This window comes from Hipposideros armiger, unplaced genomic scaffold, assembly GCF_001890085.2.
Source record: "Hipposideros armiger isolate ML-2016 unplaced genomic scaffold, ASM189008v1 scaffold_88, whole genome shotgun sequence".
Lineage (NCBI taxonomy): Eukaryota > Metazoa > Chordata > Mammalia > Chiroptera > Hipposideridae > Hipposideros > Hipposideros armiger.
Genome location: NW_017731438.1, coordinates 2,082,837 through 2,099,475, shown reverse-complemented (window position 1 = coordinate 2,099,475; position 16,639 = coordinate 2,082,837). Strand labels below are relative to the sequence as shown.

Genomic DNA, 16,639 nt, shown 5'->3' with positions numbered 1-16,639 from the left:
ATTCTGTTTGTATAATGTTCTCGAAAAAACAAAATTATGGACATGGAGACGAGACTAGCATTCACCAGGGTTTCAGATCACGGCGAGGGGCTGAAGGAGGGAGCAGGTGGGTGTAACTACAAAGGGGTCACAGCTTGAGGGGCAGCTTTATGGTGACAGGGCAGCTCTGTATCTGTGGTGGTGGTGGGTATATGACTCTACACGCATGACAAAATTGTGTAGAACTATACACACACACGCAAATGTAAAAGTGGTGAAATCCGAATGAGCCTGTGGATTGTACGAAAAACAATTTCCTTGATTTTGATCCTGTGCTATAGTCATGTCAGATGTTACCAGTGGGGAAATCAAGTGAAGGGCACGTGGGACCTGATGTATTATTTTTACAACTTTTTGTGGATCTATAATTTTCTCAAAATAAAATGAAAATGAAAAATAACATTTATTGTACTCTACCTCCTTATAGAAAATGTTACTCTAGGTAGAGGAGGGGGCAAGGAGAGAGTCTTTCCCTGCTATTCCTAATGTTTTCCAGCAACTCTGTGTGTGTGTGTGTGTGTGTGTGTGTGTGTGTGTGTGTGTGTGGTCATCTTCTACCATCTCTGTACCATATTCACCTTTTTAGTTTTGATCTCACTAATCAAAAATAGAGAATAAAGAAAGATACTCCATTAGACATGACATATCTAACAGAGGAGACTGTTGGCCAAAGAAACCTGATTATACGGGGACATTTCTCAGCTCAGGCACTGATTACATAACTTTCTAATCAGGTATATGGGTTTTTTAAAATATTACCATGGTTTCATCACCATTTGAATGGAAGTATCAGTATGTGTCCCCTTTCTATCCAGAGTCTTGCTAAGATAACTTTATAAACACAAGAGGGAAAGCTGGCTTCTTTCTCTTAATACAACCCTATGCCAACATTATGCTACGTGTTGTGCACGCCATATCTTATTTCCTCCTCAAGCAATCTCCATCACCCAGATAAAAATATGACTTCAGACTGGTGAAGTAACTCCTCCAGGTGTTGGTAATGGTGGAGTTAAAATTTAATTAATCCATGATACCTGAATCTCAAAATATCTACATAACTTATATTTCCTCATAAGGCTGCCATGTTTTTACTGAATATTTGGCCTCTGTTATACTCTAGTCTAAATTTTTTAAGTCATTAAATATATAATAGAAAATGCCACTGATTCTGTAATTAAAACTTATAATGGAGTATCTTTTTTATTTTTACATTGCTATGGTTTTACCACCTTTTAAATAAGAATACCGATAAGGTCCCCCTTATATAAGGTCCCCCAAGATAATTCTGTCATCACAACAGGCATATATTATTTTCTATGATATATTTGTATCATGCATAAATGATCTATTATATTTTCAGTGACAGATGCCCCAAGAGAACATCCGTGTTAGTTTACTTTGGCTGCTGTAACAAATGACCACAAATTGAGTGGTTTATAACAACACACCTGTATTCTCCTACAGCTCTGAAGGTCTAAAGGCTAAAAATGGGTTGGCAAATAGTCTCAGAGATATAGAGAAAAAACCGATGGTTGCTAGATGGGAGAGGGTGGGGATGAGGGAGAAGGTGAGGGGATTAGAAACCTCAAATTGGTAGCCACCATATAGCCACAGGGATACGAAAGACAGCTTGGGGAATATAATCAATAATGTAAAGATTTTGTAGGGTGTCAGATGGGCACTTGTCTTATTAGGGAGACCAATTCATGGATGGTGTAGATGCCTGACTGCTGAGCTGTACACCTGAAGCTGAAGCTGAATATTGAATGTCAACTATAATTTAATACATACATAATCACGGGATATAGAGTACAGCATAGGGAATAGTTAATGAAATTGTAACAGCTATATACAATGTCAAAGGGGTAGTAGATTTGGGGGAGAGGAGTTATCACTTTGTGAGGGGTGTAAACGTCTATTACATTGTTTTGTACACCTGAAACTAATAAAAAATAAAATTAAAAAGTAAAAATAAATAAGAATAAAAATGGGTTGGCAGGGCTCTGTTCCTTCTGGAAGCTCTAGGGGAGAACTGTTTTGCCTTTTACAGTTTCTGGAGACCACCTACATTGGCTCATGGTCACACATCACGCCAACCTCCGCTTTCACTGTCACATCTCCTCTCTGACTCCGACCCTTTCGTCCCCCTCTTTTTCTTACAGGGACCCTAGTGATTACACTGGGCCCACCCAGATAACCCAGGATAATTTCCTCATCTCTAAAGCCTTAATTTAATCATGACTGCAAAATCCCTCTTGCCCTGTAAAGTAATATATTTTCAGGTTCTGGGGATGAGGACGTGGGGGTCTACGAGGGGCTGCTACCCAGCCTACTGTACCCTCTGACTATTGACTTGGCATCCTGCCCCAACGCCTGCACTTGGCACTCTGAGGAGAAGGGAAAGAGAAGCAGCTTCCAAGGGACTCTGTCAAAGATCAAGAACAAAAGGATACATCAGACCACATTTCAAAGTGAGTGCTACCGTCACTCCCCATGCAGTTCTTGGAAAGATATGTCCCCCAAACTGGTTTTGTGCCCCTTCACCCATCACCCTCCTGGAGGGTTAATGCTGAAAAGATCGAGGTAAGGGACCCTGTGGAGAAGGCGGTCTGGTGCACTCTGGTGTCGCCCCTGTCCCAGAGGCCGGCTGACCTGTGAGGAGAGAAGGCAACCTGAGCAGTGAGCAGTCCGTGGCCCAGGGCGGATGTGTGTGTACATTCTGGGAATAGACGAGAAGCCTGCGGAAGGAGCTGAAGTGAGTCGCTTGGTTTCCACGCACGAACTGCAAGGAGACACTCAACATGACCCCAGCAGAGGGAGGTAGAGAGCAGGAAGCCAACAGCTGAGGGAGGCGCTCTGAGCTACTGCAGAACAGACACGGCTGCTGCCAAGGGGTTGCAGTTGGCGATTCCTCAACAGGAGAAAGTGTCCTGCCAGCCTGTTTATCAGAGAAAAAAAATTATCCCCACTCACAGGGCACCTTCTTAGTCAGGGTTCTTCAGAGAAACAGTACTCACAGGATGTGTACATATAAGAGAGAGGTTTATTGTAAAGAACTGGTTCACATGATTGTGGAGGTGTGGTGATTCCAACATCTGCAAAGCAAGGCTCAGGGAAGAGCTGCAGTTTGAGTGCAGAGCTGTTCTGCTGTTTGCTCAGGGGCGGGGCGGTCTCTTATTCTATTCAGGCCTTCAACTGATTGGATGAGGCCCACCCCCATGAGGGAGAGCAATCTGCTTTACTCAAAGTCCACCAATTTACCTGTTAATCTCATCCCAAAACACACTCAGACAAATATCCAACGTTTGCCTAAATATCTAGGCACTGTGGTCGAGCCAAGTGGACACATAAAACGAACCATCACAGAGCCTCTACTGGGTTACAGCTGCCTTTCCTAGCCCTCACCTCTCCTCTCTCTCCCTGGGTACTGTATAGGATGTGCCTGGTGAAGGGATAAAGACCAAGAGTAAGGAGGGGGAAGGAGAAAAGAGACGCACCCACGCCCATGGAGGGCTTCCCAACCTACGGCGAGACAAAGCATGCATGTAACCTCGAAATGGTGGGAGTCCCAACGCTTACTTCTGAAGTCTGTTAAACTTCCCCATTCTCAATAGAAGTCATGGTTGTATGTACCACTTTGTGAATGTACTACATGCCACCAATTTTGTTACGTGATTTCGTCTCAACTTTTAACAATTATTTTTTTTAAACCTTCCCCATACTCCAGTTGTATTAATATAAAGAACTGACACTCAGGGTAACTTAACATTATAAATTTGTAACAAGTACAAGTATGCTGGGGTGAACACATAGAGAAAGTACGGAAGGAATGAAAAGGCATGTTTTCTGAGAAAAGTGGTCCTCTTGGGCACTCGTGCTAGTCTTTTTTTCTTTTATGTTTTGAAATGTTCCACGATAAGAATATTTTTTTTAAGAAAATGTTGATTCCACCAGACAGGATGTGTTCGTCTGCGTGTGATGGAACAGTGGCCAATTTCATAAGGTATTTATTTTTCACTTAACAAGAAATCCAGGCAGGTTGAGTAGTTTTTCCAAGGTTATAGCTAATAAGTGGTAGAAACTAAAGGTGCAAACTTGGGCCCTCAAAGATTGTTCTTAGCCCCTCCCCTAGGCGACTGCACTTTGCTGCAGAAAGCCTGACAGCGTGCTTTGCACATAGAAAGTATTCGGTGACTATCGGTGGCTTGACTAACTGATTGGTTTACTGTAAATAAATATCCACATCTCCCGGTTTGCAAGTACAGTTTGTGCATAGTACTTACAAGCGAATCACTCTTGTATATTCATTACTGTGTGTCAGAATCAATAATTTTAATATGTGATGATTTAAATGCTTTTGGGGAGAAAGACGACATAACTGGCTCTAGCAATATCAGGTGATGCTTATTTAATGCACCACATTAAAGCTCCTTATTATCCTAAATAGAATGACACAGTAGTTCATAATCTCCACCCACCCCCCTACCCCACCCCCCTCAACTGTGTGATCAGAACTTTCAAGTTCTTCCTCCTTTGCATGGGTAACTTTACATCAGCTCAAAATGGGTGAGCCCCTTGCGCCACCTAGTGGGAGCACATTTTGAGAAAACATTTCAGGTGAATCGCTTAGCTATCAGAGTTGCATATTGATACCATCCAAAAGCTACAGATAGACTTATAAATAAACAGAAAGACAGACATTTCAAATAAAACTGGCCTCTTTCCCCCCAGTATGTAACATCTCTAAAGTCATTCTTCCAGAATCTCCCAGATTGCTTTTTTTTTTAATTTTTTTTATTTTATCGAATTTATTGGGGTGACAATGGTTAGTAAAATTATATCGGTTTCAAGTGTACAATTCTATATTACGTCATCTATATGTCACATTGTGTGTTCACCACCCAGAGTCGGTTCTCCTTCCATCACCATATATTTGATCTGCTGCCCTCTTTCTTAATCCCACACCGCAGCTCCTTACTGAAAACACACAGTGTTTCCTAGAAGTGGCCACTGTCCTGATCAGTTGACTCCTGGCTAAGTCAGTATTGCTGTCTGGGTGCCTACGGGAGAGGAGGTGTAGGGTCTGATGGAAAGTGCAAATTTGTGATTGCGGTAACCCTCTGTCAGCTCCTCACCTTTGCTGTTTAGGTCAATGTGCTTTGAATGTGCTGTTCTGTGCCTGATGGGAAGTTCAAGGGCCTCCCCAAGATTCCACAAATTCTGGAGCTAATTCTTATGGTAACATCCACTTTTCTTCCTGCTGAACACCCACTCTCAGTTCTGCTTTCCTCCCGTGGTAGACACTATTTTACAGCAAAATCCAAAATCCTGTTTCTTCCAGGCATAGGAAAAGATTGCAATTTCCTCCCCCCTTGAAATTAAGCATAGCCGTGTGCCTTGCTCTGGCCATTGAACTATGAATGGAAATGATTTGTGTCACTTTCAGGGAGAAGCATTTAACCAATTTACTCCTCATTTTTCCATCCCCCATCTCAGGCCCCTCTCAGCCTGGGCCTCTGAGTGAGGGCAACAGGTAGTAAGTGTGTAAGAACCAAGCACAATTTTGTTTTAAGTCCCACACTCTCTGATGTCAGATTTGGGGTTTGTGGTACATGTATCCAATCTCTAACATTTTTCTTTTGAAACTTCTTTGTGTTCTGGCCCCAAAGTACATTAACCCATACCTGTGCCTAAGAGAGAAGGGAAAAAAAGATGTGACAGAATATCACCTGGAGAAACTAAAACAAATAATTCTTGAAAAACCTAAAGCAAAATGTCTGAACTTCACTATGAGAAGGAAGCCATCAGAGTTCACATATGTGCAGATAACAGACCTTCTCCATATTATGTCTCATCTAAACTAATGAACAAGCAGTTAAGTGTCAGAGAGAGGTATTTTGTTCACCTTTGACCTCGGACTTTTATAACTATACTTTCAGTGATAGAACTAGAAGTGAATTTTATAAAATGTGTGATGGCTGTCACCACGCTATGGGTAGCTACACCACGATGAATTACCCTCAGAGTCATAAATCTCAGGTTGATTGATATTTCTTAAAATTTTTATTGATTTATTTTAATAACTTAATGAATTATTATTTTACTTAAACATTTTGAAATATAGTGAATTTTTTCTCTGATTTTCAAATATATGAAAGTGAATATTCTGGTGGCATCTGCAGTAGTGATTTCCATCCTATACATCAGGCGAGTCTGAGTTCCAGTGGATACTTTCAATCCACATTCCAGCTGCCCGGGCCCGGGGCGAGGTGGGAGAGCCCCAGGTTCAGAACCCAGTGACCTGAATACACACATGCCCTGATAGGGAGCCATGGAGCTTCTGAACATGAAGAGATCAAACATGGCCTTTTGCCCAAGACCTTGGGATTTGGAGATAGGCTATTGGCATGAAAAGAGAAGAGTGACCCAGGCTGCCCTCAGTTGGGTTGTTCTGAGGTCATTCTGCAATATCAGTTTACAATCAAGAGACGAAATGATTGACTGAAAAGGCCATAATGTTGGGAATCATAATTATTTTTGAAAAACATGCCATAGGGTCTCGATTGCTTAGAGGCATTATCTCAGCAGATAATGCAAAGCTGTGACAGGATTTTTCAGACGAGGGTTGGGTGGAGGTACCCACCTGGCTGGGAGCTTACCCAGCCGGTGGTGCTAGCCAAGGGAGGGAGGCAATAGATTGAAGTCAGTTCTTTCTCACACCACTATCTAATTGTTCCAGTACAATTTATTTAGGGCTAAATTCATTCTTCATTGTTGTGTTGCTTTAGGTTTGTAATATATTCTATATGAAATGTATTTCTGATAGCACTATTTTATTCCATGATTAGTTGTCTCTTATTTTTAAGCTTCAAACCCTATCTTTTAATTTATGCTTTGTAATATATTTTAGAATCTAAAGAACTAGGTATATTGTTTTAAAAACATAGTTTTTTGGCTTTTATTGCTTTTTCATCTTCTAGAGTTTTGAGGCTCTATAAACTTTTCTATGGGGACACTAACATCAATATTTTATAAAATGTACATAGTAATCTAGATAATGGATTACTTATTAGCTAATTCAGTTCTTCGTATTAACTATTGGTATTTCTGATAGTAGAGTGCTCCATCAATTCATGTCTTTCTTTATTTTACCAGAGCTTAAGATATTTCTTGTTATACATCTCTCACTTAAATTCTTATGTGCTTTTGATACAGTTGGTTAAAAAGGTGCTTTTTTCATGGTATTTTCTGTGTAATCACTAGTAAAGAAAAATGTAATTGATTCTGTGGGTTCACCCTTTACCTTGCTTTTTGTCTAAACAAGTTACTACCTCTAGTAATTTTTTATTAGATTCTCTAGATTTTCTAGATTATGAACCATGTCCTCTACAAAATCAATCTTTTGGTTTTTCTTTTTAAGAGAGAAATAACTTTTCTGCAAAGTCTTTCTTACTTACACACACATACCTCCTGTCATGTTAAGAAAAATTGCCTCCTAAAACTAATATTTTCAGCACTTTAATCTAAATTAAAAAATTGGAATTTATCAAGTGGCTTCTCACCAGCTACTGAGATAGGACAATAATCTTTAGTATTTTTCTTGCCCAAGTTTTATTTTGATAAGTTTCCTTGTGTAATATACCAGCCTCAATTTCCTAGGCTAAACTAATCCACTCTCAGCTATACTGGATTATTCTTTCATGGAGTCAAACGTTGTCCAGGATCATATGTATGTATGTACGTATGAATGTATGTATGTAAGTATTTATTTATTTATTTTTAAAGATTTTATTGAGGAATTGGGGGAGGAGAACAGACAAGTTGCTGTCCTTTTTGTTCTTCAGTCTAGTTGTTGAGGACATCGCTTCACTGACCCATGTTGGTGCTATCATTGCGCTCTTCCTGGCTCAGGCAGATCGTTCACCGGCCATTGGACAGCCACTCAAGGGAGATCACGAAAGTTCACGCCCACTGCTGGCCAGCCCCACTGCAGCCTACTCCGTCACGGGAGACTCACGGCAGCCCAGCTCCAGGTCAAGCTGTTGTTCACCATCTTAGCTGTAGAGAGCGCAGCATCACTGGCCCTCATGTGGGCTCTGAACGAGGGCTTAGCTGCTCAGAGCTGGCGTCCCAAGCCAACTCCTAATCAGCACACCACTCAGCCGGCCCCGTATTTATTATTTTTAATCAATTAAGTGGGTCTTAAACTTTGTGTGTGTGTGTGTGTGTGTGTGTGTGTGTGTGTGTTGTACTTTTCAGATTTGGGGGTGAAAACAATACTGGCCTCATTAAATGAGTTAAAAACCACACTGTCACTTTCTATATGTTACACAGATATTACATATCCTATGAAGTTCAGAAAAAATGGTCAGGCTCAACTGTTTTTTATGTAACTTTTTCCATGTCTTTCTCTGTTTTTGGTCTGTTTACCTCTATATTATGGACCATTTAAAATATTTTACACTTTATATAAGATTTCTTATAAATTTGACATACTAATAAATATCCCTATTTATTAGTAATAGCTATATTTATTATAAAATGTATTTCATGTTAATAATTATATATCTCATTTTCACTTTTAATTTATTATTATATATTCTGTTTTTTAAAATTGAACAGATCTATCACTTTCTTCTAATTTAAAAATCTATTTTATTATCTTATTTCTCCAAATAGTTGATATTTAATCTTAGATTTAATTCTCTTCTGACTTTCTTTTTATTATTATTTTCTATGACATATATTTATGTCATAGATACTTAAAAACTTAAAAACTTAAAAACATAAATACTTAAAAACAGGGACTACAAAGATGGCATCAGGTTAAAATTAACCTGATGCCATCTTTGTAGTCCCTGTTTTTAAGTATTTTAATGCAACCTCAACTTTTAGTCTGTTTCCCCCTCATGGAGATGAAGTATTATTCTTAAAGACAGAATGTGGTTGACCTTTAAAAAAAAATCATCAGTAAACTTTCATAATCTTATAAAGTTAATCTATTTGCATTTTGTATTTGACCCAACACTTCAAATTATTTTCAGCTTTAATAAGTAAAATGATAATTTTTAAAATACCATACTGCATATTTCAATCTGTAAGTTTCTCTTTGGGGGCATTGTTTTTAACTTTTTCTTTTCACTTGCATTGCTTTTGAAACAAACTTTAAACCATTTCTCTTCAAACTAAATCAGAAAGCCACCTCAGACAACTGACCTATTTGTCTTGAGTGCTATGTGCTCCTAGTCACTCTCTGAGAACGAGGGGACCTACTGAGCCTCCTCAGACAGCGCTCTGGTGTGAACAGCCCTACATCACCATGTTTCAGAGGCCACAGCCGACTTCCTGTTTCCATCGGGGTGCAAGTTCCCCTGTGGAAGTGGACTTTTAGCCAGTAGTGATTCCCAGCAACAGGTCCACGACCAGGTGCTACATCAGGAACTTGGGGCAGGAAGCCATGGGTTTCACTCCGGGGAAGGAAACTGCCAGAAACGACATGGGAGCTCAGGTCTACCCCTGACCAAATCGGGGCCACACCACGGCCCTTGTTCAAGCAGATGTCTGGAGTGGAGGCTCAGGAAAAGTAGACTTGCCATCCACTTTGGAGATGACAGGTAAATTCTAGTGTAAATTCACACCTGGGACACTGAACCCACAGTGCTGAACGGCAGATTGCCTCCCTTGGGCATAAGTCATGAAGGGCAAAGTCTTTGGGGTCAGGCCTACCTTGATCCAAGCCTCCCCCTACTAACGGTGAGATGTGGAATAAATGACTTTACTTTCCTCAATTGTAAATGAGGATAAATATGAAACACAACACGCCTCACGCAGCTCTTTGATGTTAAAAAAGAGTTAAAGATCGTGCAAGTAAAAATTCCTGGCACCAGGAAGAGCTCATTAAATCCTAGTTAACATTATTATTATATCTGGACTATGAACAGGGAGGAATAATACACTCGGCTTCCAGGCTGGGCTTCTCCTAATTCTGGGACTGGGGACAATTGATTTGCCACCGGCCTGAGCAAAGGCTCATCAGAGGCAGCAGGAACAGACACAGTTCTCTTAATCAAAACCTTTCCCTACGCGGCCTCCCTGAAAAGTGTGTCTCTGTCTTCTGCACAGCGGCTTGTCCAGTTGTTCACATGTAACAAGTGCTGAGTTATCAAAGAAAGGGAAAAGAACCAGCAAGGAATGCTTTGCTCAGAAAACCACTGGGTTTCTTCTCCCACTTTTGCTAAACTTGTCCTCGCTTTCATGTAAATCAAAGGATTTTGTTTCCAGAAACTTCACTTAGCTTTTTTTTCCCTCTCTGACTCTGTTTCTCAGCATAGTTCCCTCTCTTGGCCCTTCAAAGAGGATGGCACTTATCTTTGGGTCTCTCTGATTTTAAGATGAACAGAAATTAGCAAACACAAGAAAAAAAAGCAGCAGCAGCCTCCTATCCATCGGACCCTGCCTTGTTCTTCAGCCCAGTGACTGCCTCCGGCTTTGCTGTTTGAATAACCTCTGGGTGTCCCATCCACCCCCACAGCTCAGGTTCAAACTCCAGAACAAATATTTGTCCCATTTTTGAACAAAGTTTGAGAGCTTTCTTCCTTTTTTTTCCTACTGTTTAAAAATGAACTGGATTCCTCTGCTGTCCCTTTGAATGTGGTCGGTGAGGAGAGGAATTTTCCCCAGACCCTGCCCTGGGGAGCTTGGCAATGCGACCCAGCAAAATGAAACGGCTCACATGCTTTCTTCTCCTCTGGTTCTTTCTTTCTGAGGCGCAAGGCTTCGAGATCCCGACCAACGCACTTTCAGAGGTAAGTACGTCCAGAAGCCCCCTTGCTGTTGGCTGATAACATATGCTCAGGGACTAGCCCGTTGCTGTTGCTATTCAAGGACTGTATTCTGTGTGGAAAGGGAATTTATGATAACACTCATCTGAGTAGAAGTGCTTGCTGTTATAATTATTGGAATGTGTATTTACCTTTTAAAAGCATTAAGGGTTTTGCATGAGATTAAATCAAGTTCAATGGGTGGCTCCGTTGTGTACCATTTATGGAGTACAGCTGCCCACTTCTTATCTAAAAAATGGGGATAATAGCTGACCTAATCCAAAGGGTGTTTGAGAAGTAAGTGATGTGTAAATTAACTAGCACAGGGCAAGCACTAGGAAGCACCGAATAATTATTAACGATGATGATGATGATGATGATGATGATGATGATGATGGAGATATGGCATTATCACTCTGTACTGAAAGTGTAAGAACAGTTATTACCAAACACCATGTATGTTTTTCATACCTAGGTGGGCAGTGAGTTTGGTAATAAAGGCACTTTAAATATTCCTCTTAAAGGGGAAGATGGCAGGTGGGCTGACAGAGTGCTGGAATTAATCCAAGAGCTCAAGGTCTCCACTTTGGCCCCTTGGCCATCCCCACATAAGGAGAATCTTGGACTGAGTCATTTTGAAAGGCATAGAAGAGCTACTTTGATCCCCGAAAATCAACGTGCATTATGGGAATATCCCAAGAGATACAGAGTGAATTATCTACAAAATTGCCAAAGAACAGGATAACATATTCTCAGGGGGGAGAAAATCACTCTGTCTGCTAAGAAACTATCATATTTTCCAACACTTTTAAAAAGCACGGGAGTGTGATGGAAATCTCGACAGAGCCAGGAATTGAAGTCAAGACACCCAAATGTAATTGTGGCCTTTTAGTCACTTCTTACTGATATTCCTTTCATATCGACATTTTTAATCCAATGGATAATGGTTCACATGAATCCAGGCAGGCACTGCTGATGCCTCTAAGATCTACTCAATAACTCCGCCAGGCACCCACCTGACCGACCACTGGCGTACTGTGACCCCCTACCTTATGTCCCATCATCTTCTGGCAAACACAGAAATGAATGCCTTCCACTTAATAACTAGCAAACATAAATATATTAAGGAAATAATTGTGTGAAAATACGAGATTGCTCAGAGATATAGGAAATAAGGTAAAGTAATATAATGAATACCCTTACGCTTGTCATCCGCTACTTCTTTTGCTCTCCATTTTTGTTATTAATAGAAATAAATATCTTAAATTCTTTTTTAAGTTTGCAGAATATGGAGATCTTGTGGAACTGGCCCCAGGCAGATTTCAATTTGTGCCAGAGAACCAGAGGCATCAGGTACAGTAAGCCGTAAGGTTCCAAAGGGAAAATCAGTGAAAGAGATCATGATTAAAGAAGTAGGAGAAGACTAAGATGGCTTGTGCTAGATTTTCTCAAGAGTTTGTTTTTTAGCAGAGAAGAGCCCAATGCTTTTACACCCGGGAGGAAGCACTGTCAAGGTGAAATCAAGTGAGACCTCCATACTGCTGTCCGTGAGCCCCCAAACCATAACGGTTACCCTCGTCCCTTATAGGATTTACAGCTATGTGTTTTTTTCACATTTTCAGATTATGGGGTGATTTTACTGCCTGATAAGGAAGGATTTCCTCTTAGGAGGGTATTTCCTACCCCAGTGGTAGCACGCAGCCCCACATTCTCCTTCTTCTGGTCACTGCTGTCCTGGGGAGTAGCTCAGAGAACATGGCGGCCTGGCCATGCTGGAGGCTGCACCCTGGGGGCCGCCAGCAGCAGCACAGACAAAATCCTCTCATTAGTGGGGGTGAGTCCTCCAGGAGGCCAGGAAGAGTTTGGCTTCTCCCCCATAGAGCCCACAGGCTAAGCTGACTTATGACTTATTTCAAACGGGTATGAATTTTTGACGCTGTAAAAGTCCAGGGATTTTTGTAGACCAATAATATTAAAACCCAATAGGCAAGCCCTCATGTCAAGGTATTTAGCTAGTCTCAAGAAAGAAAACCTAGTCATTGAGAATGACACTCAAAAAGTCTTAAAGGAGGCAGCCATGGACCTCACTATGTCACATAACACCCCAAAACCTCAGTTCATCCCAAATCAGGCAAGTTAAGCTTGTATCCAACACCTGACTTATTATTTTGAAATCTATTAGACATTAAATGTTCACCCATCACTCTAAAGCCATTCAGCTCTCCATGCCCACAGGTCAATCCTTCCCATGGATAATTCCGTAACATAGTGGTTAGTGTACAGAATTTTCCACATGCCCATCACGTCCACTTGGCTCCACCAAGGAGGAAACACATAATCTAATGGAGGAAGACAGAACATGTATTCCGGCCATCTCGCTTTGAAGGAAGGGCTATGCTGCTGTGAAACACTTAGTAAAAGCTTACTTAGTCTGGGGGTGGGAGGGGGTCAGAGAGAATGACACTGAGAAAATTCTGCCTGCGCTGAGATCTGAAGGATGAGAGGAGTTAATTACGTGGGGGTAGGGGGCAAAGGGGACCTGGGAGGTGGAGCACTGCAGACAGTGGGGGTGGCATGTCCAGAGCACCATGGCAGAACAGGGCATCCCAATAACCATTCAGCTGAATAAAAATCAGTCAAACAAATAGAATAGAGGTGATATGTCCTTCTCAGCATGTGGTTGGTTGAATATTTTCATTTAAAAACATTTGTTTTAGCATTATATCAAAAATGATGTGCATGCAACCCGAAACTGGCTGAGAAGTTTGTTTAGAGAAACACACCAGTGGGAAAACAGTAAAACCTTGGATTGCGAGTAAAGTGGTTTGCGAGTGTTCCACAAGATGAGCAAACATTTCTAATGCATTTTAACGTGGTAAATAATTGAAGTCTTGCAATATGAGTAGTTTGTTTCCAGAACGTATTATGCTCCAAACCAAGGTATTACTGTATTTCTGAATGTGTGATGTTTATATCTCAGCTCCAATGAATGACTTACAGCTCAGTATTGAAGGAAAAAAATTCTTTTGACTGAGAGAAAGAAGTTTTTTCCATCGAGGTCATAAGCGACACACTTTTGAAGAATGATTCTCTAACTTCCTTTCACAGAGAAGTGTTTCTGGAGAATCTGGGGAAGCGATGGTAAGTTTACTTTGATTTTGTTAAAAATTGAAACCTGAATGATTTTTCTGTTACCTATTATCTAGAAATCTGGCCTGCTGCTTTCTTCTTCTCCCTCACTGACAGCATTTCCCGGACTTTCGAAATACCCCCTTGCCCAATTCTGTTTGGAAGTGTGTCTGAAACTCAGCATGAAAGAGGACCATGTACATGCAGCCAGAAGAGATGTCACTGAGAGCTGAAAATGTCCTCTCTATTTTCTCAACGTTTGGCAACACCATAGATTTCATCCAAGCATATGTATTTATGCCAACTTGACAGTTTTCATTTAAACTATGACACCTCACAGCTTGGGAGGGTAAAAAAGAGTGAGTGTGGGAAAGGAACTCTTAAACATCAAAAGGCCAGATTTCATCCTTCCCGTAGCAAGAAAACGTCAAAAGGAAGTGGTTTGCGTTGGTTTCCTGCTCTGAACTGCTAGAATCTGTGAGAAGCACAGGTTTAAGGGGTAGGCAGGGCAAATAACATAGCCTGAGTTTTATCTTAGCTGGATGTTACCGACCTATAAGGGCTCATCTTGGATGACAAAGTTTTGGGGATGATGCCTAATACTGAAATAAGCAAATCCTTTCACAGAAAAAAGCAAAACGGAACAGGTCACCTAATTACCACAGTCCTCAAACAGCTTGCAATTCTCAGGCACCTCCTAAAAGATGTATGTTGGTAGTATGTTGCCTTTGAGCATACAGCAGTGTTTTTGTACTCTGGAGCTGTCTTAAATCAGTACAGGATCTGGCAAAGGACGTTCAGGGTGCTGGACCAATAATTGCATCAAAATAACATTTTCTTGTCTATGCATTGCTCATGCCCATCAGTGTTCGTATATTTTGTTTTCAATGGGGGAAGGAGAAGAGGACTGGGAGAAGATGAAATTGTAATAGATAAGGTCGAAGACAGTAGAAACACACATGTCTTCCAGCCCACCATAGCCCTGCTGCGCCCCACTCTGAAGATATGGCGAGGGTCCCCTGCAATCCTGTATCCTTCCCTCACTATGGCTCTGCATTTGAAGTTATTTCCCGGACTTTCTCAATCCAATCTTGCTTCCCACAACCATTTTCTATTTGGATTCTAATTTTAAAGATCGTTATTGATAGAATCATAGAGCAGAAAAGCATCTCAAGTTATCTCAAAACAAAGGCAGCCTTCTGCTAGGGGGTATTTCAAGTTAGGAGAATGTGTAATCATACCTGAGCTGTATGCTTAACGGTGGCTTAGAATTGTTCCTAATAAAATGTACCGCTCTTAACATCAAATACGCAGCAAAGTATGTGTAAGTTTTCTCTGAAAAAATGACAATTACTCTTTCTTGCCAATTACAGGAAGATGTTGATCAAGTAACTCTTTACAGCTACAAAGTCCAGTCCACTGTTACTTCTCGTATGGCTACCACCATGATCCAGTCCAAAGTAGTGAACAACTCCCCACAGCCTCAGAATGTTGTGTTTGATGTTCAGATCCCCAAAGGAGCCTTCATCTCCAACTTCTCCATGTGAGTAACTCCTACATAGAACCAGAAATTGGATATGCTCTAACCTCAGAATCAGTTAGAATGAATCTTCATGGTTCACTGCCCCAGGGGTTCTCACTCAGAGCTGTGGACCCCCTGGATATCAAGGGTCCTGTGTAATGGGTCCCAATAATTCATTTCTGATCAAAGAAATCAGAATTTGTGAAGGATTGGCTTTTCATTGCTAATTACCTTAAAGCACACTTAAAGCATCTCTATGGTAACAACCTCCCAAGCACTTACATTTTAATGTGTTCTCTTTGGGGGAGAGAAATATATGGAGTTGCCCTGGCTTCCAGGAAACCACATACGAGTGTGTGTAGAGCAGTTCATGGTCATCTATCCAGTGATTGAATTCCTCTGTTATACCACTGACATGTGGGTAACTTGAATATCTCCTTAATGATAAACTCACTGCCTCTCAGGGTAACCCACTCAATGGTTGATGGGCCTGTTAGCATTATTTCTTATACTGAATTGAAGTCTATTTCATTTTCTACCCAATGACTCTATTTCTAATCACAAATTTCTTTTTAATTCTCTACAAAACACATACTGAAGTGTTCAAGGATGAAATTATATCCTGTCTGAGGCTGGCTTCAAAATAATTGAGGTGGAGAGAGTGGGGGTACAGACGACTGAGATTGGCTGAATACTGATAATGGTGTAGCTCAGTGACAGTTTCATCAAGGTTTCTTGTATTACTTTCTCTATTTTGCGTATGTTTGAAGATTTCCACATTAAAAAAAATTTTTTTAACCACTCCAGTGTCTTTCAAACAGTGGAGGCCAGTTATCTTGTCCCACCTGGCAGCTTTGTTTATCAAGGCTAAATGTTGCCTGTTCTCCAAGTGAGTAGATGGCACTCTATCCTCTGACCCTTCAGATGGCCATCACTAGAGTGCTCCACTTAGTCAGTGATCTTCTCAGGTTGCTTAGAACAGAGCAAAATGCTCTGCATACATTCTGGTTATTTTAAAGATATTTTATTGAGTTACTTCTCACCTGCTATTGTCTTTCATACACCAATGATAGCTGTGAATAAATATTGGATTGTCGGAAAAGTCATGACGTATTTTTTCTATGTTTTT

At 40.9% G+C, this 16,639-nt stretch overlaps 1 protein-coding gene across 1 annotated transcript in view; it reads left to right on the top strand.

The window, feature by feature from the left end:
* The first annotated feature begins 10,603 nt into the window (after positions 1-10,603).
* Positions 10,604-16,639, top strand: part of ITIH2 (inter-alpha-trypsin inhibitor heavy chain 2) — a 35,268-nt gene continuing 29,232 nt past the window's right edge. Inside the window, exons 1-4 of the mRNA XM_019644522.1 lie at positions 10,604-10,844; positions 12,138-12,212; positions 13,968-14,000; positions 15,362-15,531. Coding sequence (XP_019500067.1) covers positions 10,743-10,844; positions 12,138-12,212; positions 13,968-14,000; positions 15,362-15,531 — 380 coding nt within the window. The 5' untranslated portion in view covers positions 10,604-10,742. The remainder of the gene's footprint in view (positions 10,845-12,137; positions 12,213-13,967; positions 14,001-15,361; positions 15,532-16,639) is intronic.